This window comes from Corythoichthys intestinalis, chromosome 9, assembly GCF_030265065.1.
Source record: "Corythoichthys intestinalis isolate RoL2023-P3 chromosome 9, ASM3026506v1, whole genome shotgun sequence".
Classification (NCBI taxonomy): domain Eukaryota; kingdom Metazoa; phylum Chordata; class Actinopteri; order Syngnathiformes; family Syngnathidae; genus Corythoichthys; species Corythoichthys intestinalis.
The window spans coordinates 15,471,929-15,495,990 of NC_080403.1; the positions used below are offsets into that span (position 1 = coordinate 15,471,929).

At 38.7% G+C, this 24,062-nt stretch overlaps 1 protein-coding gene across 5 annotated transcripts in view; it reads left to right on the forward strand.

The window, feature by feature from the left end:
• The window catches only part of ptprt (protein tyrosine phosphatase receptor type T), a 262,227-nt gene that overhangs the window by 91,081 nt on the left and 147,084 nt on the right, over window positions 1-24,062 (forward strand). For all 5 annotated transcript variants that reach the window (XM_057846399.1, XM_057846400.1, XM_057846401.1 and 2 more), the window contains exons 9-11: window positions 14,733-14,848; window positions 15,904-16,084; window positions 19,281-19,384. In XM_057846399.1, coding sequence (XP_057702382.1) covers window positions 14,733-14,848; window positions 15,904-16,084; window positions 19,281-19,384 — 401 coding nt within the window. The remainder of the gene's footprint in view (window positions 1-14,732; window positions 14,849-15,903; window positions 16,085-19,280; window positions 19,385-24,062) is intronic.

Below are 24,062 nucleotides of genomic sequence, written 5' to 3' on the forward strand. Positions count from 1 at the left end.
GTAATGTTTGTTTTGTTTTTCAGTGCATTTTTTGTCGTTGCTTTTGGTTACGTAACAACTTTCCGAACGGACTTATGACGTACGTGAGTGTAAAGAGGTGTCCCAATTTGTAGGGCTGATGCTTCAAGCCCTACCCCTTATTGCTTCGTTTGAAAGGCCAAGGGGTGGGCCAAGGGGTAGAAATTGGATGCGGCTTGCGGTAGGCGGTAGGGTAGGCTCGGCTTCGGGGCGGATCTCCAGGGTGTCCCAAAATGGGACACCCTTGGTAATATTAGAGAGCACCAAAACCCCATTGACTTCTCGTGATAATCTTAAAAAAATCCGGAACTCTTATTGTATGAATTTTTTTTCAATAATTTATTCGTAATTTATTGGGGTTCATAAGTATTTGTACCCTTGAGAAAATCATTGCTAATATTTAGTGCAGCAGCCATTGTTTGCAATTACAGAGGTCAGACGCTTTCTGTAGTTCTTCACCAGGTTTTCCCATATGAAAACAGAGATTTTGGCCCATTCCTCCACACAAATCTTCTCTAGATCAGTCAGGTTTCGGGGCTGTCGTTGAGAAACACCAAATTTCAGCTCTATCCAAAGATTTTCTGGATTCTTGGATTGATGTCTGGAGTCCACTCCAGAACCTTGAAATGCATTTTACGCAGCCACTCCTTGGTCAGCTTGGCTGTGTGATTCGGATCATTGTCATGTTGGAAGACCCAGCCACGACTTATCTTCAAGTCCCTGACTGTGGGAGGGAGGTCATGGCCCAAAATCTGACGATACATTGCACCATTCATCCTCTGATTTATAGAGTCGTCCTGTCCCCTTTGCCGAAAAGCATGAGGTTTCCACCTACATACTTCACAATGGGGATGGTGTTCTTGGGATTGTACTCTGCCTTTTTTTCCCTTCACAAACGACAGTAAAGTTAGCACCAAAAAGTTCTACTTTGGTCTCATGTGACCACATGATTTTCTCCCATGACCCCTCTGCATCATTCAGATGGTCCCTTGCAAACTTCAGACAGGCCTTTACATGTACTGGCTTCAGCAGCCTTTGAAACTGTGCATCCAGCTCTCTGCAGGTCATTGACCAGCTCCTACCATGTAGTTCTAGGCTGAGCCCTCACTTTTCCCATCATGAGTGATGCCCCACGAGGAGAGATTTTACATGGAGCCCCATTCCAAGGTAGATTATCAGTCATGCTTAGCCTTTTCCATTTTCTAACAATTGCTGCAACTGTTGATTTATTCTCACCAAGCTGCTTTCCAGTTGTCCCGTAGCCTTTTCCAGCTTTGTGGAGCTAATCAATTTTTTTTATCTGGTGCCTTTCGAAATCTCTCTGATATTGCCCATGGTAGCGGGTGGATTATAACTGACTGTGGGGTGCACAGGTGACAATGATGAGCTCAAACGGGTGTGGTAAAGGTGGACTTTTTTAAAGGTAGAATGACGACTCTTTGAGTGTCATAATTATTGCTGATTCTCAGGTGCACAAATACATGAACTGAACCCCAGTAGATAAAAATATATAGCAAATAAATTTTAAAAATCATACAATGTGATTTCTGGATTTTTTTAGATTGTCTCTATGAGTGGAAATGCATCTATGATTGAAATTTCAGACCTCCACCACTTTTCAAAGTGGGTGAACTTGCAAAATCACAAGGAGTGCAAATAATTGCTCCTCATTGTATACCAAGTAGTCCCAGGAAAACAAAAAATTCTTGATAACCTTTCAACAAGTCCAATATAGAGGATAGAGGGTGTATTAGAGGTACATTTATGTGTGTTTTCTATAGTATTTCATCGTTTTGACTTGATAGTTTTGATTTGCTATGATTACTCTTGTTTGAATCCTGTGCATCAATAAATACCAGGAAGAAAAGACAAAAATTAACTTTGTCAGACTCTTATTTCAGTTTTACATTTGATACTGATTCAATGTTCTATTTTCTGCAGGCATCACAAATATACTGTTATAACAAATATTGCTAGCATGTAAAGGCCCTACAAATACACTGTCAGAGATATTTTTTCCGACAGTAAAATCGTAAAACAATACACATTATTAAAATGTGCAAAACCCCATAAATGTAGCTTGACTTGAACTGACACATAATATTACATGAATAGTACTACTGTTGTGTGTTCCCCTCCATTTGGGCCGAATACCAACACAAGTGGTTGCATTTCCATATGAACGGCTGTTGTCTGTCCGACAACGACTTGCTAATTCAAAAGCACTTGGGTCATTTAGGCCACCTCTGGGTTTTTTTGGAGGAGAGGCCAAATTGGCCATTGCTTGGGACTGTTAGGAGTAGCAGAATTCTCTGGGACTTCTAGTGTTAAGGGTATTTCGGTGTCACTTTCTGTTGATGTTGGGGTCACTGATCATTTTTGGGTGTTCCTGGGATCCTGTACATTTTGGGTCACTTGCTTGTTTACTCATTGGCTGTCATTGACAACCTTTCACTCGCCCCTCCCAGTCAAAATGTATTGGGGCTATTTCAGGGTCACTTGCTGCAGATTTTGGGTCAATTTTTGTGCTATTCTCGTATCACTTCCTGTTAATTTTGGGGCATTTTCAGGTCACATCCTTGTGAATTCATTGGATGCCTTTGACTGTGCTGGATTTCGTCTTGCGCTGTTGATGGCAGCCAATGAGTTAAAAAAAAAAATCTTGTCGGCAGGCCGAATGTGATCACTAAAAAGCGTAAAGGAGAAAAAGTATCTGAGCGCCGCGAGGTCGAGCACCTGAAGGCGGCATCTAATTGGCTGACAAAGGAAGAGTGACGTGCGGTGACCCGGCCGGCGCCCCCCCCCTCGAATGTCAGGAAAACTTAGCGATCCGCCTCGTTAGTCTCTCGTCCTCAGGCCAATTAGGAGCCGCGGCCCAGCCAGAGAAAGAAAGGAAGAAAACGTTCGGGCTCCCCTCAAACGTTTGAGCCGTAAAAAGGCAGCGGATTCATAAAAGCCCGAGGATTGATGCGTCCTCCAGTGACATCAAAATGTGTTTTTACAAGCACACTCGTCAATCTTTAGCGCTCGCTCGCGGGACTTTTCATCTTCTTTTAATACCATTGTTCTGTCTTACTGCTCCAAACATTTTCATTGCACTCATCGTATACCAAGGCGCATGGACGACAACAACACAACCGGCCTGAGACAAAATGCTCGGAAGCCATTTCTTCGGTTTTAGCATGTTAAATTTCAAGTCATAACATGATAAATTACACATAATATCAGGTTTAGTGTTACATGATGAATATCACAATATAACTATGTAAATATGTTAATTCTAGCATCGTAGTGTGTTGAATTTTAGATGATAGCATGCTAAATTTCGAATTATAACATGATAAATTTAAAATTACAACGTGATAAATTTCACATTATAACATGACAAATCTTGCATGTTATTTTTCTTGTTATTGCGTGACCAATCCTACATTGCCATGTGATAAATTTTGCTGTTTGCATGTTATAAAGTGATAGACTTTACACAACATGGTCGAATTTGTGTTTGAGCATGTCAAATTGCATGCTATAAGTTGCTAAATTTCAAATTATAACTAGAAACTGCAATTTCTGGAGAAATTTCGACGGGGCTTTGCTGTGGTAGAGATCTATGAGGTCACTCTGTTTATTTGGGGACTAGGAGTGAGAACCTCAGGGCACCTCAAGATACGATACGAATCGCGATACAAGGCTCACGATAACGATTATCTCACGATATCACGATACAGCGATTATCGATATATTGGTCAGAAATTAAATACATGATATTCTACGATACAACTGTTGAAACAGAAAAAAAAAAGATATTTCAAAATAGAAAAAATACTGTTTAAGTCATTTATTAAACAGTGACACCTTTTCTGTGCAACATTGCTGTAAAATATAAATCTACTGCAAATTGTGCACCTGCACATATAGAGGAAACAAACCACAACCACTGATATCTCTTGGAGAGATCATGATGAATGGCACCCTTAATTTCTTTAAAGTTTTAAATCTTAAAAAAACAAAAAACCCACAACCCCCCCCCCCCCAAAAAAAAAAAAAAAACAGTGCTGTAGGTGTCAGTCAGCAGTTGAGCTTGGAGTGGGGCAATGATAAAATTGGTGGGTCTTTTCTTCGTATATGACCTTTGTTGCCAAAAGCGTTGGTTTGAACACTTCCACTATCTGCTTCAGCATTTGAGATGTCATACTTGGTCAGTCACAGTCTCCCTCACCTTAAAAACAATAAAACAAAAAAATATTAGCTACTTCATAACTTTTGAGTTGAAATCCTGTTTTTTTTGTGTTGGAAGTATTGAATTAAAACAATATGAATTGAATGTATAGAAATTAAAAATGCAATAATTATCTATTTTTAATATGTAGGCTACATTAATTATCATGCACATCACTTTATATATCTTGGAACCTATTCAAACCATTTTTATAGCTTATTGTATCAAAATGGCAGTAATAAAAATGTGTGTTCCCAAATAATATCAAATAAATTGGTAAATTCATGTGGGCTTGTTCGATATTAATTTTCATCCAGCTTAGGGTCCTGGTTTATTTTATATCATTCAACACCAAATGGCATCAAAATGGTACATTGTAAATTAAAAATCAATTACATTGCAAAACTTTCTTACCTCAAGTCAATGAAAGCGAAGGAGTGAAGAAATCCGGTGTGCACTTCGTCACCAGCTCCCAGCGAACCTTATTTTTGTTAGACAATTCTTGCATACAGCAAAGTCCTTGTTCACCTTACTTCACCTTACTTCCTTTCTTGTTAGTGTAAAATCTAAAGTGTGTCCCCATGTGTGATTTGTAGCAATATTTTTCTCATTTTTTCCTCCACCGTTCTCACGAAGCTTTTTTATTTTTTCAACCCACTTGGAGCTTCCTCTCTTCTTCTCTAGACGACTTGTGCGCACTTTACCTTCACCGCCACTCCCGAGCGCCCCTAGTGGGCCGCCAAGGAATTGCTCAACAAACATTGAGCAGTTTACAGCATCCATACTCCATTGTATGGCCAATATGTTAAATAAAAGTATCGATACTTGGCGGGAGCAAATCGATAACCGATCGGGTTGCAAAATATCGCGATATATCGCTGTATCGAGATATTGTCACACTCTTATTGGGGACATTTCAGGGACACTTCCTCTTGATATTAGGTCACTTCCTGTTGATTTGAGGACATTTGAGGGACACTTCCTGTTGATATCAGGTCACTTCCTGTTGATTTGGGGACATTAGGGGGACACGTCCTGTTGATATCAGGTCATTTTCTGTTGATTTGGGGACATTGGGGGGACACGTCCTGTTGCATGGCTGTCAATGGCATTGACTTACTTGGGCGCCAGTTGAATGTCAATGGGCTGAAATCGTAAGTTTCTGGTCAAAAATCACGGTCAAACAGCTTTTTCTGCCATTGAAAATGAATGGGAAATTTGCACGTACATGGCCGTCAATGGCATGGACGTGCATGGCTGTCAATGGCATCGACTTACTTGGGCGCCAGTTTACTGTCAATGGGCCATCATGTTAAATTGTCAAAAATCACATAGACCTACAGTGGGGAGAACAAGTATTTGATACACTGCCAATGGGTTTTCCCATTGACTGTGTATCAAATACTTGTTCTCCCCACTGTATATTTTTCTTGCCATTGAAAATGATTGGGAAATTTGGACATACATTTCTATCAATGGCATTGACATACATATACGTCAATGGAATGCAAGTACATTGGCATCAATAGAATCGACATACATGGCCGTCAATGGCATGGATGAGCATAGCCCTCATTGGCATCTGTGTACATGGGCGTCAATGCAATGTAAAGGCCATTGAAAATGAATGGGAAATTTGCACGTACAGGGCCGTCAATGGCATGGATGTGCATGGCTGTTAATGGCATCGACTTACTTAGGCACCAGTTTACTGTCAAGGGGCCGTCATGGTAAATTGGCAAAAATCACATAGACCTATATTTTCTTGCCATTGAAAATGAACAGGAAATTTGGACATACATGGCTGTCAATGGCATCCCAGACTAAAATGAATGAGGCAGTTTTTGGCGAACTTTGAGGCAACCGTACATAGGCTATTCGGCAAATTTTGTATACAGCTTTTATGCCCCTTACCGTCCTGGAATTTTTGATGCATAAATTATGCGATTTGGTTTGAAAAAAAATTGTAGGACTAGATACATTTTAAGAAATTGTATTTTTTTTCCCAAAACCCGCGTTTCCGGGCGGATGGAGAATTTTGAGGGGGGGGTCATTCGAAAAATTCCTTGTGTCGCGCAAAAATTACGGTCATTTGGATGTTCGAACAGAATGGTTAAACGGTTCGGGCTGTGCAGCGCGCCGAAGAAGCGCCACTCAAATGTTTTACTATCTGGGTTCTGCCTAGCAAAGCCCCATGTTATAATAAATTTCACATTTTAGCGTGTTCAATTTTATGTGACACATGATAAATCTAGAATTTTAGCATGTTAAATTTCAAGTTATAACATGATAAAGTTCACATCATAAGTTTTCCATTTAAGCATGTTAAATTTCACATACCAATGTGATAAATTTCAATTGCATGATGAATTTGAAATTCTAATGTGATACATTTCACTTTAGAGCATGTTCAATTTGAAATAACATGTTAAATGTCACGTTTTAGCACTGGAAATTTTATGTTACAACTTGCTAAATTACACTTTGCACCGTGATAAATTTAGCATTCATGTAATAACATTTTTCATTGCACTTGCCGTATAGAAAGTCAGCTGTATAGACAACAGCACATCCAGAGAGTCTTGAGTTTGGATGTGAGGTTGAAGCGCTCGGAAGCCATTTTGTGGCAACTTCCTACTAATCTTCCTAATAATCCCGTCAGCAGCTTTTGGAAAGCCGACCTTCCAAATCTGCTGTGCGGCTCAAAAGGCTTTTTTTTTTTTTTCTTTAAACCCAGGTTTGACGTGTGTCGACGCAAAGCTACTCAAGTGTCGACACGAGGCGATTTATTTTTAAAGAAGACATTTTCCCCCTTGCGACACTTAAAAACACAAAAATGAACGAATATTTACCCTCCCAGTCAAAAGATAGTTTCAATTTTTCAATTTTTAATATTTAATGTTTCAGTTTTTCAATTTCTGATGTTTACTTGTTTGAGCGTTTTCCTTTTTTTTTTTTAAATTTGAATTTATTTTCCACATTTCACACTGCCAACATTTTTTAATGTGTTTTTCGCAGCTTTTTGGCTGGATCTAAATCTGGATTAAAAAAAAATTTTTTTTTAAAAGCTGGGGAAAAAATACAAAAACACAAAATTAGGTAGAAAAAAGTGAAAAGCTGGGAGGAACGCGAAAAAACGCTAATAAATGCAAAATAGTTTGTTTCTAGTAGATGTCCAATCCATTTTAAGTGGAAGGGTGGCAGCGAGTGAACTTTCGCTCTTGCCTCAAATGGATTCGACGTCTAGAGCCATCAATGGCAGCCACTGAATAAGTAGCAGATGTGTTGACATTGATAAAATATACTTTTAAAAATCGGTTTAAGCTTTTCAGGACTTAATTTGAATGTCAATGCATTGACCTTGATGGGAAAGCTGCCCTTACCAAGATGGCCACCCTAGGGCCATGTTGATAGGTGCAATGAAAGGTATATTCATGCTTCTGCTGTCAAGTGAAAAGGAGTTTATCATTAGTAGATGTTCAATCCATTTAAAGTGGGAAGTTACAACTAAATGAACGTTCATTCATTTGCTGTCAGCCCTCCCACTTCACATCGATTGGATGTATAGCGCCGTCAAATGAGTAAATAGCAGATGCTTTGACATTGATAAAATAATGTTTTAAATATCGGGGTAAGCTAATAAGGACTTAATTCGAATGTCAATGCATAGACGTTGATGGGAATGGCTGTCCTGAGGCCATGTTGCTATGGTTAATGTAAGTCTTGTCATCCATCTGCCGTCAATTTAAAGGAGTATATCATTAGTAGACATCCAATCCATGTGAAGTGGCCAGCCCCCCCACTTCAAACGGATTGGACGTCGTCAATGGTAGTCGACAAGTTAATCCAGCAGTTGAAGAGCATCTTGTTCTATTTTTAACATACAGTTAGCGAGGAAAGCAAGATCAACAGCGTCGACTGATAGCAGCTTCAAGCATGTGTGTGCGTGTACGGCGAGCTCATTAGGGGACTGGAGTGACCCCTCTGTTCTTTGTCCAGCGCCTAACGAGCACCGAAAGCCGCGGGGAAAAGACCCACGTTAAAAAAAAAGACGCACACGCTGGGACAGGAAAGCCACGAGGCCACACGCGACACAACAACAACAAAAAAATGACATTATTAGTACCGCATTTGTCCCTTTGCTTGTTCATACCTTGCACTTGAGAGTTTCCAAATGAAGACAGATTTTGAGCTTTGCAGCCTCTTCCTAATTTTGTGGATATTCCAGGAAGAATTGCAGCTTCAAAAATTCCAATTCACCATGAAAGTGTTCATTCAACCACCTCTTCAAATAGATCGTATATCAACTAGTGACAACTAGTGACAGAATCTTTTAAAATTTTTCGTGTTCGTTTGTCCTTTTTTGTGCCCCCCCACCCCGTTTTCCAAGCTGTTTTTAAAAATTATTTCTTTTTGCAATTTCGCAGTTTTTTGCACCCCCAGTTTTTCATCGATTCTGATCCATCCAACAAAATATGAAAACTACCACCCCCCCAAAAAATGGGAATAAACGTGATATATTTTATTTTACCAGCAGAAAATTTGCAAAAAGTACAGAAAAGAAGGAAAAACGGAAAAAAATTAAAACTGCAGTTTTGTTTTTTTAGTATGCAGTTTATTATTAGTATAGTTTTTTATTATTTTTAGTTATTTCTCTCTTTCATGGTTTTTGCAGTTTTCCAATTTTTTTGTTTGTTTGTGATGTTCCTGTATTTTTTTTTTCCTTCAATTTTTCACGGTTTTTAGCTCCAGATTTCAATCCGGCTGAAAAACTGCAAAAAACACAAAAGAACAAAGAATGGGGGAAAAAAGCATGTTCGTTCACTGCCATGCATCCCACTTCAAATGGATTGGACCTCTACTAGATGATGCAGTTGATTCAGACTTTACTGTCCCCTTGGGGAAATCCTTTTCCACAGCACTGACTCCATTTGTCACCCACATAGACACAGATTAGGAAAGAAAAAAAAACGTAGTGACGAACCCATTTCAGTTCACAGGAGAAGGATGATTGGACGCCACATGATTGGGTGTCTTTCACCGTCAATAGCAGTAAATGAGTTAATGGAGGAGAAAAGGAGATCTCCGGATGGGCCGTGTGTTGCCAAGTCACCTCGCTTACTAGCCGATAGCGTCTGTGTGCTTGTGTTAGCCAATGGTCTGTCAGCACCAAAGGCATTAAAGAACACACAGGTTGAGCTTTAATTGGACGCTTTCATAATTGGCCCGTCGGGACAGATTTGTTTCCCCGGCAACCAGCTAGTTTTGCTAAAGTTAGCGTCCGCGGGGGAACCGACAAAAAAAAAAAAAAAAAGCAATGAGGCGTGAGGGGAATGTCAGGCTAGCCGCTATCAGAATATGGCAGATATTTTGGACCAAACGGGAAACTTAAAACACGTCAGAACTTTGGAGCACACTGAAGAACGGAAAAGTGATGTGCTGGCACACCAGAAAAAAAAAGTCTCACGTTGTAGCATTCTAACATTATATAATGGTGTATTTAGCGCATCATTATATGAAATTTCTCGTGCTTCAAAGTGAAATAAATCACGTTAACAATGAAATGTAATGTGACGTTACAAAACTGATTTTTTTTTTTTTGCATTTTGCTAGTGTTCAATTAACATTAAAATATCAAATATTAATCATTTGCATTAAAAAATTAAGTAAATAAATACCAGTAAATAAGTAATGATAAACTCGTCAAGTTAATGAGAAATAACAATTAGAAAACAATTAAATGAATTACAGTGACGAAAACAAGTATTTAAACGCCCTGCTATTTTGCAAGTTCAAGAAATCATAGCGGAGTCGGAAATGTTCAAAATACAGAAATCACAGTGTATGATTTTTTTACCAATTTATTTGTGTGATACAGTTGCAAATAAGTATTTGAACACCTGCCTATCAGCTAGAATTCTGACCCTGAAAGACCTGTTAGTCCACCTCCACTCCATGTATCATCCTGAATCAGATGCATTCGTTTGAGGTCGATAGCAGCATAAAGACACCTGTCCACCCCATACAATCAGTAAGACTCAAATTTGTAACATGGTCAAGACCAAAGAGCTGTCCAAAGACACCAGAGACAGATTTGTTCACCTCCACAAGGCTGGAGAGACCTACGGAGCTATTGCTAAGCAGCTTGGTGAAAAAAGAAATCATTAGAAAATGGAGGAAGCTAAACATGACGGTCAATCTCAATCGGAGTGGAGCCCCATGTAAGACATCACCTTGTGTGGTGTCAATGATCCTAAGAAAGGTGAGGAATCATCCGAGAACTACACGACAGGAGTTGGTCAATTGCCTGAAAAGAACTGGGAGCCCCGTTTCCAAGGTTACTGTTGGTAATACATTAAGACGTCATGGTTTGAAATGATGGATGGCACAGGTTTCCCTGCTTAAATCAGCACATGTCAAGGCCTGTCTTAGGTTTGCCTATGACCATTTAGATGATGCAGAGGAGGCATGGGAGCAAGTTTAGTGGTCAGATGAGAGTAAAACAGAATTTTTTGGGTCAAAATTCCACTAACTGTGTTTGGAAAAAAATTAATGATGAGTACTATCTCAAGAACCATCTCTACTCTGAAGCATAGAGGTGGTAGCATGATGCTTTGAGGTTTTTTTTTCCTACGCATGGGACAGGACGAGTCTACTGTATTCAAGAGAGGATGACTGGGGCCCTGTATTGTGAGATTTTGGGGAACAACCTCCTTCCTTCAGTCAGAGCATTCAAGATGGGTTGTGCCTGGGTCTTCCAACATGACAATGACCCGACGCACCAAGGAAAAACCAAGGAGTGGTTCCGTAAGAAGCATAACAAGGTTCTAGCATGGACTAGCCGGTCTCCAAACCTAAACCCAATAGAAAACTCCGTGTTTCTCAGTGACAGCCCACAAACCTGACTGATGCATGGGCCAAGTTCGCTCCAGCAGTGTGTGCAAACCTGGTGAAAAACTACAGGAAACGTTTGACCTCTGTAATTACAAACAAAGGCTACTGTACTAAATATGAACATTCGTTTTGATACTTATTTGCAGCTGTATCACACAAACAAATTGTTAAAAACATCATACATTGTGATTTCTGGATTTTTTTAGATGATCTCTCTCACAGTGGACATGGACCGACGATGAAAATTTCAGACCCCTCCATGATTTCTAAGTGGGAGAACTTGCAAAATAGCAGGGTGTTCAAATGCTTATTTTTGTCACTATATATACTGTATATATACTGTATATACATCCGTTTACCGTACGTATTTCTCCCTGCATTCTCTCATGATTCAACAAAAGCAACATTCATCATCCTTTCATTCATCCTTTTTTTATCCCTTCATTAATTTATTGCAACATCCTTACATCAACTCCTCGTTTGCCATTGACAGCAATGGACATCCAATCCAGTTGAACTCCCAGTCCAAATGGCTTGGATGTCTATCACCGGATTAGAAAATGGCAACTGTTTATCTGCACGTCTTTGGGGAGTCGCTGAGGTTTTCGGGGGGCTAATCCCGCACAATCTGATTATTTGTCTCTGTCCCCTGCTGCTTCCAAATGTCTGTCTGTAGTTTTTGACGCGGTTAGGGAGGGAGGAAAGGTAACTAGACAGTGAACGGAGTCGCTGGCAGACTCCTTCCTGGTCGGGGTTCCGCTAAACATCTCCAAATTCAGATGATCGCCCTCGTTGAATCCTGCCATTTGATTTTCCAAAATATCAGGAACGCAATCCCAATCAGATCCGTCTAATTCCGCCTCTCATCCGGCTAATCTGATCCCGTCTTCCAACAAACATGGTTCAAATTTGGATTTGGGAGGATTGGGGGGAAAAATCCAATAACACTAACTATAGAAAACCTTAACTATAGAAAACCTATGTTGTTATGTCTTTTTGTGGTTATTTGTGGTCTTTGTAGTTCACAAAAAGGTTCATATATGTCAGGAGTGACAAATTGATGGCCCCTTGACCCGATCCAGCCCGCCGCATCATTTTATGTGCCCCACAAAACTTAATCATGTCCACTGAGTTCAAGTTTTTCGCAAAAATAAAATTTATGTGAAATTTCCCCAGAAATCGGAGAATAGTTGTATGTTTTTAATGGACTAAATTAAAACAAAATAACATAATATTTATTGTTTTTTTTCCTTTTGATTTTTAAAATTAAATCCCAAAATGTATTTATTAAACATTGGAAATATATGGCGGAAAACACAGACAAGACTGAGAAAACAGTTTCTGCTGTTGCACTCCTCTTTAAAAGAAACTGAATTTTCAGCCAAAACAACTGTTGTGTTTGATAGAACAATATGTCTATATGCTGCCGTAGCAGATTCATGGCGCATTAAGCCCCTGAACTATTTTTAATTTGTCCATTTTACCCTGAAAACCCCCGTTTACAGACGTCGCGCAACCGCTTTTGTTTTTGTTTTTTTTTATTGAATTTTATTGTCATCATCATCGGTATCATTGACAATCATTGCAATTACAAAAACCCAGCCATAAAACAAAGGTAATTAATTATATTTATTATTCAAAATGTCTGTAATTTTTTAGCTTAGAATAATAATTGATGGTAATATTTCGTTTTAAAAAAAAAAGACAAAAAAATTATTCACTCGCATATTTTAAACTTTTAAACAAATGACGTCACAATGAAAAAAATGGCGTCTGTAAAAAAGTCACGGATGTCTACCTCATAACGATCGCTTAATTGTATTTTTTTGTTACTGTCGTATTATCTCCGATACGTAAGATGATAAATAATTAGGGCTGTCAAACGATTAAAATTTTTAATAGAGTTAATTACAGTTTAATTACAATTAATTAATCGTAATTAATCGCAATTCAAACCATCTATAAAATATGCCATATTTTCCTGTAAATTATTGTTGGAATGGAAAGATAAGGCACAAGATGGATATACGTGTACATTCAACATATGGTACATAAGTACTGTATTTGTTTATTATAACAATAACTAAACAAGATGGCATTAACATTATTAACATTCTGTTAAAGCAATCTATGGATAGAAAGACTTGTAGTTCCTAAAAGATAAATATTAGTACAAGTTATAGAAATTTTTTATTAAAACCCCTCTTAATGTTTTAGTTTTACTAAATTTGTAACATTTTCAATCAAAAAATAAACTAGTAGCCCGAATTGTTGATGTCAATAATTACACAATGCTCATGGGTGCTGACGTCTATAAAATCAGTCGCACCCAAGTGCCAGCAGAGGGCGACAAAACTCCAAAAAACACAAGTAACAAGTGGACATTGCACTGTGCTGTCATTTTAATCTGTTTGAGCGGGGCATGTGCGTTAATTGCATCAAATATTTTAATGTGATTAATCAAAGAAATTAATTACCGCACATTAACGCAATAATTTTGACAGCCCTATAAATAATCGGGGGGGAAAAAAAAAAAAAAAAAAAAACGTTTAAAGGGGGAAATATATGAAAAAGAAAATCTGGACCACTCCTTGATGTCTGCGACCCTTGTTGTATTGTTTCACCCATAAAATCCCCCAAAAATCCAGCTGTGGGCATTGACAACTGTGTCTTGACACTCAGTGATACATGCTACATGGAGTTTTTGGATTGAAACAAGGTACATACGTGATAATATCTTGTTAAAGTCATGGCGTCTGTAATTCTGCTCTCGCGTGCTCTCGCTTCCAGATAGGGTTTTGCTGTTTAAAAAACTTTTTTTTCTTCAAAATGTCCTCCTGTTCAAAATGTTTCTTCCCCCAGAAAATGGAGATTATAAGCTTTCCAATGATGTATCACACATGCGTATCGGACAAATTTGAAATTTGGCCAAATTGGGGGTCTCAGAGCGGCACTTCAAGTCACCTGAGTGTTTTCCGCCATATATTTTTTTAAAACATTGAGATTTAAGTTAAAAAATGAATAAATATATTAAAAGAGAGTATATGCACTTTTCCTTAATTTTTATTTAATTAAAAAAACTGAATATTTATTGTTTCATTTTTTTTTTTTGTAAAGAGGCTTAAAATAAAAAGAAACAACAATTTTGAGGTCTTTTAACCATTTACTTCCAAAATAGATGACAATTCATGAGTCAATCGTGGCATCTAGTTTACTTTTTTATGTACATCTATCGCAGTCGATGGCTGACTTGAGTTAACATATTTTCATTTATATTGTTCAAACTTATTTTAATTGACATATTTTATCGTCCGTGTACACAAACAAGCAGTTGATCGAGTCATTAGCACAATGCGGCTAATTGCTTGTTGCTAACGAGCGAGCATCGCGTGACCTGTTGCTCGACATCGCCATTAACCGGCCGACGCTAATTAGCCGCAGAGAAGTGTTTTGACGTTCGGGAGGGGCGCACATTTGATGAGCAACCTACAGGCGCGTAATCTGCTTTACTGCGCCTTATTGTTGCCGGAATGGAAAATACCCAACCGAAGATGCTGCAACTGGCATGGCAAATGACATTTGGTTTGTCTTCTGTCCTCAGATCCCGTCCACGGTCCGCAGAATGTCAACGTGGTAGACGTGCGGGCACGCCTCCTGACCATTCAATGGGAAACCTTTGGTTACACCGTCACACGCTGCCATAGCTACAACTTGACGGTACCCATACTTTTGTCCTACGATTTGTTCTTTAAGGAGCCATACACTATGTATTGCACTTCAATTTTGGCCTTAACATTTCCATAGACATGAAAGACACTAACACGGTTCTCAATGGTAAAACCTATATCTCCAATTTAAACTGATTCACTCCCGGAAAAAGTTCCCTTCTGTACTGGCCATTTGCAATGATTTTGACGCCACAGAATATTGCGATTTTTGGCTACATGAACACAGAACGTATAAAAAGATTAGATTCCCATCTTTCACTTAATAAAAAAGTTTATTACTCTTTTTTGTTTTTTGTCATGAGCAATTGAACATCATGAACAGCATTGTTTATACGTCTTTGGAAGTGAACGTGTTCCAAACAACGTATGAATAAGTCTTGATAGTTAATAAGTTAAAAGTCTATTGTCAGCTCATTTTAATTGTTATTGTTTTGATTCTGTGTTTACGCCGGATGTCCAGCCCTCCCTTTACCAATCAGCCAATTACAAGATCAGTCATGTGTCGGCGTCCAGGTTGCCACAGCTCTTTAGGCTACGCAAATTAGGTTTGCTACAAACAGTCTGAATTCACGAGAAAAAAAATTGCCATTAATTTCAAATGGGGCGTGACAGAAATCTGAAATAATACAAGGATATGCATTGAAGTTGCCTTCCAAGCAACTGAAACAAAGCTAAAAAATGACAAGAGATGCTCAAGTTTCTTCTCGACAGGTGATGTACTTTTGAGTTTTCCTTGTTAACCTTCATGCATGGTAAGCTTACATCTGAAATATGAACAAAGCTGGAATGCTACGTTGTTCAACATGTCGGTCCTTCCAAAATTTCACCAAAAAGTAGATTGCGAAGTGCTTATCTGGCAACTCAAAGGTTGTGCTCTTCCAATATTTTGATCCTGGTTGCAGTACCATTTTTGGCCACCAATCTTATTACATATGGCTTCTTAAGGTTTTCAAAATTTTTAAGCATCGTTGTACTTTACGCCTAGACCTCCCAAGCAAGTCCATCAGGCGAGTTGACTAGCGTCCCTCTGTGCGCCCCACTCAGGTGCAGTACCGGTACGTCTTCAACCAGCAGGAGTTTGCATCCGAGGAGCTGATTCAGACGTCCTCTCGCTATACGCTGCGGGACCTGCGGCCGTCCGTCACCGTCAGGCTGCGGCTGGTGCTAGCCAATGCCGAGGGCAGCAAGGAGAGCGAGGAGATCGTCAAACGAACTGACGAGGACGGTCAGAAATCCTCTCATTTTCCCCATGTGTGTCTATTCTATGTCCTAATGCCTTTTATGAGTGTGTCCCAATAGTTCTGGGCAAGTGCATTTTGGCTCGATCATTTGGCTTTGGTTCCAATACTTTTGTCACTTGCTTTACTAGGCTTGAGCACAAAAATGGGGTATGAATTTGGTCCTGGTTCAGAAACAAGCAGTGGTAACCAGAATTTTAAAACTATATTCACCCCGCCCGCTTCTTCGGAAAATAAGTGTGACGTCAGTAGCGTTATTCATGAGCTGCAGTCACGCAGCACAGAAAAAAATCTGGCTCCCAGGCCGCCAGTTGGACACCCCTGCTCTGAGTAAAGCCAACCCTTGATGACAACAACCTAGAAAAATCAATCTTGTAACAAATGGCGAACACATGTTTTTGGTAATCCAGGGTGGACGTAATCCGGGCGTCGTCTGCGCCACACGCCCGTGGGAATCGACGACATAAAAAAAAAAAAAAAAAAAAAAAGATTGCGCTCATCAATATGGATTAGTGATCGCTGATGAGCTCAAGACAATGAGCGACAAGATGAAAATGCATTTTAAATGACAAAAAAAAAAGGTAACAAAACTCATTTATATGCAAATTAAAGAATGAAAATAAAATATGCTCAATATTCCATTTGTAGATTAAAGGACAATCAAATATCATTTATTTTAAAACGAATGAGCAAAGATTACTTTGACTTTTTAATTTTTAATCAAGTGCAACATTGTATAAATAATTGCTATGTTTATGACAAAACTATAAATAGTTAAACAAAATAAAAAAACAGTCATGGATTAAAATCATACAAATTTAATGGTTAAAGTGAACTAATAAAGAATAAATAAATGTATAAAAGAAATAATAAATATTGCAGTGCAATAAATAAATACATAAATAATAAATATATCTTGAAAAGAAATCTCAATCATTAAACCCAAACAAATAAATGAATACATATTTAATTGATATAACCCTAATTCAGTAGATGGAAAAAAAAATACACAAATTTAAAAAATGATTTTTTATTAAAAAACTAAAACAAAAGAGAAATATTCCTAAATTAATAAAGAGGACAATGAGAACAATGTATTGTTACCCATCGGCTGCCATTGACACAGATAGATGTCCGTTTTGCCATCAAATTCACTCAGACATGTGATGAATTATTGTAACTTGATGCCTCATTTTAACCTTTAACAAAAGGAAACGTATTTGACGTCAACTAAACAGACGAGTTCAATCAACGCAAACCTACAACTTGAAAAAAAAGCAGCAGGTCCTCCATTGCCGAGCTGAAACTTAATCAAGTTTAGGTCAACGTGTTAGCGCCCGCGCGCAATACACTCCCGCGACAACAGCGACGCGCACGCGGTGGTGTTGAATGATAAGGTGCAGACAAGAAGGGACAGAATCTAATTGCGTTTCTTTCCGCGCGTGATTTGCTTTGCTCGCCACACATTTTAATTACTTGGGTGGCGGTTTGCGGGTTATTTGTTAGCTTAGTTTTACTAGAAAGGGCAGTTTGTGGAGCAATTGCTTTGGATCCCTTCCTGTAGATTTTTGGTCACTTATGATTAATTTTGGGGTGCTTTCGGGTCACTTTGTTGGTTGATTTCTTGGCTGCCGTTGACAGCACTAGACGTCCAATCCCTTCAAAAGGGATTGGACGTCTAGTGCCATCAATGGCGCTGAGAGATGAGCCAGTCCTTACAGTCCTCTACCTCTATCCTTGTCACTGGCAGGCAATGAGCTAATTTCACTTCCTAATTCATTTTAAGTTAATTACAGGTCACTTACTGTTGATTTTGAGTCACCTCCTGTACTTTTTGGGCATTGCGATGACACTTCTAGTTAATTTCGGGTCACTTCCTGTTGATTTTAAGGTGTTCCTGGCATCACTTACTCTACATTTTGGTCATTTCCTGTACATTTTTGGGCATTTTCTGGTCTCTTAAGTTCTAGACATGTGCCGATTACCGGTTTCAAGGTATACAGTGGTATGAAAACGTCACGGTTTCAAAACCGCAAACATTTTCTGTCATACCATCCCTAAGGTATTAGCAATTTTATGTCCCAAAAATGCAGGGAGAAATCCCTCGCCTGCAGCTGCAAGGCTCAACTCTCACCCACCACCGGTTGTTGCTCAGTGTCAGTGAGTCAGCTGTGCTACACGATACCTGGAAGAGCTGAAACTCCAGAATTTTTCCCCTCATCAAAAAAAACGAAATCGCTGGTATGGGAATACTTCGGCTACAGAAAAGTAACAGACGGCCGCGACTTAGAGGAGTTGGGCCAACCGACATAAAACATTTGCAGAGGGTGGCTGCCAAGGAGTAATAGCTCCAATAGGATTTTGCATTTAGAGTATAAGAAATTAAAGGTTAGTAAACACTGTCGTGAACGTTTCCCACCGACTACGAGAGTTGACTTCAGCGTGTTTAGTGTCTCTAGTGGTGGTAAAGCATATGCTTTTTTTTCTCTCTCTGGCAACTGTCTGTGTTGAGAAAGAGAGTGTGTGTATAATGTAAAAATGATACGAGTCATACACACATGCTTTTTAAGGAAAATAATTCAATTATTTTTATTCTGATGGCAATAATGTTGAGTTGTGGCTGTGGGTTTAGGCTCACCTAAAGAACTGCATTTTAATTTTATTTAGAATATTTTGTATTTTTTTTTTTTTAATTTGAACTTAACATTACACTTGTGTTTTGAAAAATAAAAACCCTGTAACAAAGTTTTTTTTTTTTTTTTCAACCCAGATATCTCAAAGTAACACATTTTAAAGCTATAAATGCAATACTGTGATACCGTGATATTTTGGCTTAAGGTTATCATACCGCCAGAATCTTCATACCGGCACATGGTTAGTCTCTTCATGTTTCATTGGTCACTTCCTGTTGATTTTTACTCGCATTTCTGGGTGACTGCTTGGATGATTTTATGACATTTTCATTGAGGAAAAAAATTACTCCACGTACAATCAAATTGGAAAAAATCACTGCATATCAGCCTCACCCAACTGTGAGCCGCACCACCAAAATTTCACCAAATGTAGGCGGGGAAAAGCGCGCCATACAAACCAAATTTTACCAAATTGAGAAAAAACCCTGCATATAAACCTCAAATGATTACCCAAATTTTGAGTTCTGGTTTTGTGTGTGTGTGTGCGCAGTGCCCGGGTCTGTCCAGTCCATTCAGAACACAGCGTACGACGACAAGATCTTCCTGCAATGGAAGGCCCCCAATGAGACCAACGGCATCATCACCCAGTACGAGGTCAGTCCAAATCCATCGAGTCAACCTGAGTGAGGAAAAAAAAGTAATCTTTTCAACATTCAATTTCCAAAAAACACAACGTTATTCTTTTAGTTCTCAGCAAGTACCACCTAAACATATTTGGCTCTCCAAGTACCATATATAGAGAGCATACAAAAATGATAATTAAAAAAAAAAAAAAAGCTCACATACACTCCATTGACCTTTTTTTATCTTAAGAGGAATGTTTTTGATTTCAGCTGTTTTGGCTAAAAACATCTTTTTTGAGGGGGAACAATGCAACTACAGTCGTACCTGTACATACGAATTTAAATCGTTCCAGTACCTGGTTTGTAAGTCGAAATGGTCGTATTGCAAACAGAATTTTCCCATAAGAATACATTACGATTCGAGTAATTCATTCTACAGTCCAAAAACCTACGCTAAATCCTTAAATACCGCTGGTAAAATTACAAATAGCAAATACATATAGCAAAACAACTAAAAAATCTGAATAATAATAATGTAACAAATTGGGTTTTAATATGGCGGTTGTGTTTTGCATGCTGTTCCTGAACGCAGCGTGTGACTGATGAGAGAGTGACAGAGGTGCGGAAGAGCGGGGAAAGTTTTTACTTTCTCTTTTCATGTTGTTGGCGTTGTCTACGGCGGACTGTAGCCGTGTGGTGTTGCACAGGCTCTAAAATAAATAATTAAAAACCTGAGGAAGCTGGTGACTTCCTTGCCGATGTTGTTACAATAATAATAATAAATCGGAAATTGTCACCTTGTAAGATTATGACTTTTTATTTCTTAAAACCCCCTTTGTGTTCTTATTGTTTTCAGCCATTATTGGAAAAAATTAAAAAGTCAAAAGTAAACTTTTTTTTTTTGTAAAATAATTACTATATGCTGACAAAATCTCGTTCTTCAAATTTCATAAAAAAAAAAACAAACAAAAAAAACAACTTTCCTCTTGTAAATTATATGAATTTTTACCATGACAAAACCTGACTCCCTCCCTCCCAATCCAAACGGATTGGACGTCTTTTACCGTCAATGGCAGCCAATGAGTTGCAAGACCAAATTTGAAGGAGTATCACTTCTTTTCCCCTCATGTTTTGTAATTTTAAGCATAAATACCATACTTTTGCCGGCTAAGTATATATAATGGCACCCCCTCCAGGGCGCTAGCTTTAATCCTGTAATTAGCCATAATTATCTCACGCATTGAAGAGAACCGTCGGATTTGCATTCCCTCCGCTCCTGGTCTTATCTCTCCTCACCGTTCTCACCTGCGCTGGCTGTGGCACCCCCGCCTGCCCGCCCATTGTGTCCAAGGTAGGGCGGTCCTCCAAAGCCAAAGCGGGTTAAAAGGAGAGCACACAAGAGACAACAGAAGCCTTTAGATGTGGCAGATGATGCCTTGAATCCTACAATAGGAGTAATTATAGTCATTATCTCTAATGGGGTGCATTGTGCAGGGCCTGTGATATGTTTAGTAGAAGATGACACGTTTAGTAGATGGTGCATTAATCAAAGCGAGAGGGTGGTTTTTAAGATACTGGGATGGAGATGAAGCGTGGACCACCAAAATTAAATCGATGAATATGTCAATATTATTTATTATTACTATATTATATAAATATACCGTATAAACTCACACACTATATTTTTGGACTATAAATCGCTACAGAGTATAAGTCTCAGCCTCAGCCAAACTTCGAGAAAGTAAAAATTACAATATAATAATATATATACCGTATTGGCCCGAATATAAGACTGTGTTTTTTGCATTGAAATAAGATTGAAAAAGTGGGGGTCGTCTTATATTCGCGGTCTAGACATTATACCCATTCACGACGCTAGATGGCACCAGATATCATTGAAGTGATGTTCTGTCATGACAGACCTCAGCTACTCTCAAGTTTAACCAGTTTGCATGATTTTATTGCAATGTTTTTCCTTATTCAGATTTGTTTCAAGACTACAGTTACAGTTAGACTTCACTTTGATGGTTAATGCAGTTATTGCAATTTTGTTGTTTTATCACAATAGATTTTCATTTCATTTAAAAAACCAGAAGCCATTAATTTACGAATGTGATTGCACTTTAGTCTGCATATTTAAATGTTATGATATTAAGATTTGAATGAGGCAAAATAACATGCTTTTTCTCTCAAATATATTGTTATAATCATTTGTTTCAGATGTACTGTATTTATTTTCTGTATAAAAATTAATTTGGTGTTCAAAAAGTCTTTTTTCAAACTTGAGTCTTGAAAAAGAGGGGGTCGTCTTATAATTAGGGCCGTCTTATATACGGGCCAATACGGTATATAGACAGTGTCAGCAACACGTTACTAATTAACGTCTTATTGTAATCTAATTACTTTTTTTCAGTAACACGTAATCTAATGCATTCATTTTTCCAAACCAGTAATCTGATTAAAGTTTGTTTCCTTAGTGTCTTTGCGTTACTATTTTGTTATTGCCTCATAACGAATGTATAATGAAGAATATTGTACGCATGTACAAAGAGCATTTTGAATAAAAAATGCTAGAAAGGTTCCCGGTATGTTTGTTTCCTTGGTAACCGCTCACAGCTACTTCCTGTTTTGGTCTCAAGTCACACGCGCTAAGTGTTTTGAGACTGAGGGGCAGTTTACATGGCGTCTCTGCGACACCAAGACGCAATGACTGTGTTGTGGAATGGCCTCGCCTTCATATGGTGTTGGCGAAAACTGAACGCGCAGACGCAAACCATTGAATCCGGGCTCCAAAGTGGAAGGATTCAATTGCGGGGGCTTGCTCCGCATCCATATCAATGGAAAGCTCCCGCGCCGATAACATCAGCACTCACACATGTCACATTGGGCGTGTGCAGCGGTGCTGCTAAACATTAAAAACAGCAAATATGGCGGAACATCGGCTTTAATTTCCTGTTCATTTATTATATATTATTATTTTTTAATATTTTTAATTTAGATATTTTGAATGTTTCCATTTTTGTGCCTTTTGGAGCAAAAGAAAAATGCCATTGCTTGGAGTGGGTGGGTATGTTGTCTTCTGGGCTGACGAGGTTGTTGGGGTCATCATTGGCTGTTGCCTTGTAAATCTGCACTGCCCCCTAGGGCTTGGCATGAATACTACATTGTTTTCACGCAGAATTGCGACATTGTTCGAATGGAGATGGAACCATATAAATGCAAATTTGAAATTTTGCGTATTCTTGGAGAGTCACCATGTAAACGACCCCTGAGAAAGAAATGGGCCAGGCTGCCAGCATGGGTGCACATTCGACCCAAGTGTTGAGATGTGTGAGGGAATGATGATCTGTGTACATCCATGAATGAACGTGAGTATTTTCCCTTCATTCTGGAGGGTATCAGCGATAGGTTGGATCGCCTACATGCGCGGCTGTTTCGTAGCTTTGCCGTTACAATGGCGGGCAGTCATCGCCTCAAGTTGGCAAGGATTGTTTACATGCTATTCGTGTTGCACATTTATGCTGTGAGGTGACATGTTCGATTTGCATCTTTGGGATGTGTTATAGGTCCGATTGAGTGTAAAGTGCTTAGTTGCCGCTACATTTTGTGGCCAAATTGGCCGCGTGTGTGTACGCCGTACTTCCGGGTTGTGAGCGACGAGCGTGCATCTGCGCCCGCCCCCACCTCTGTGTTTATTGCACTGTGCAATTCATTTGTGTACTGTTGATTATTTTGCAGTCAATTTGCATTGTTTTACATTGGCACTGATTTGCTGTTAACCTTACCCGAAATTCAGAATTTTTGACATTTAGCTTAATCTTCAAGTTAGCGGGGTTTAATTAGTCGCTAGACTTAATTTAAACTATTTCCATGTAGTTTGTCAGTTATTTGTTCATTTCTGGGCTAAGCTAGCGCAAGCCAATGGTGGTTGTAATCCACTACATCGACTAATTAAACCTCCGCTAACTCGTAATGAAACTCCTTATGGGAAAAATTCTGATGTTCCTCTTTAAATTCAATTATCGGAAAGTCAATTATATGCGATGACTTTTTTGTGTCAGTCTTATTTTGAGGCAGCAAAATGACAAAAAGATTGGTAAAAAGTAACTGATAAATTACTTTTAAAATAACTAAGTTACTTAGATAATCAAGGAATCAGTAAAGTAACTGGATAACTTTTTTGAGGCGTAATCAGTAATTAAATTACTTTTTCAAGTAATCTGTGACAATACTGTATATAGACAATATAGACTTAATAGACCAAACGTTTTTGTTTGCTTTTCAGAACATTTTTTCACCTTTTTTTTTGTTTTTTTTGCCAATGCCAATATAAATTTTCAGGCATTTTTGGGTCACTTCCTGTACATTTTGGATAATTTTCTGTTGATTCTAGGACATTTACGACTCATTTTCTGTTCATTGGTCACTTCCTGTTGATTTGGGGGCATGTCCAGATCACTTCGGGTCACTTCCTGTCGCTTCTTGTACATTTTAGATCATATATGTTTTAGGGTAGGTTACTTCCTGTTCATTGGTCACCTCCTTGAAGCGTTCCCAGGTCATTTCCTGTTTATTTCAGGTCACTTGGTTCTGGTTTTGAGCCTCTTGTGGTCACTTTCTAATGATTTTGGGGCATTTTTGGGTCACTTCCTTCTTGACTTATTGTCTGCCACTGACTTCCAATCCATTTTGACTGGGAAGAGGATGAA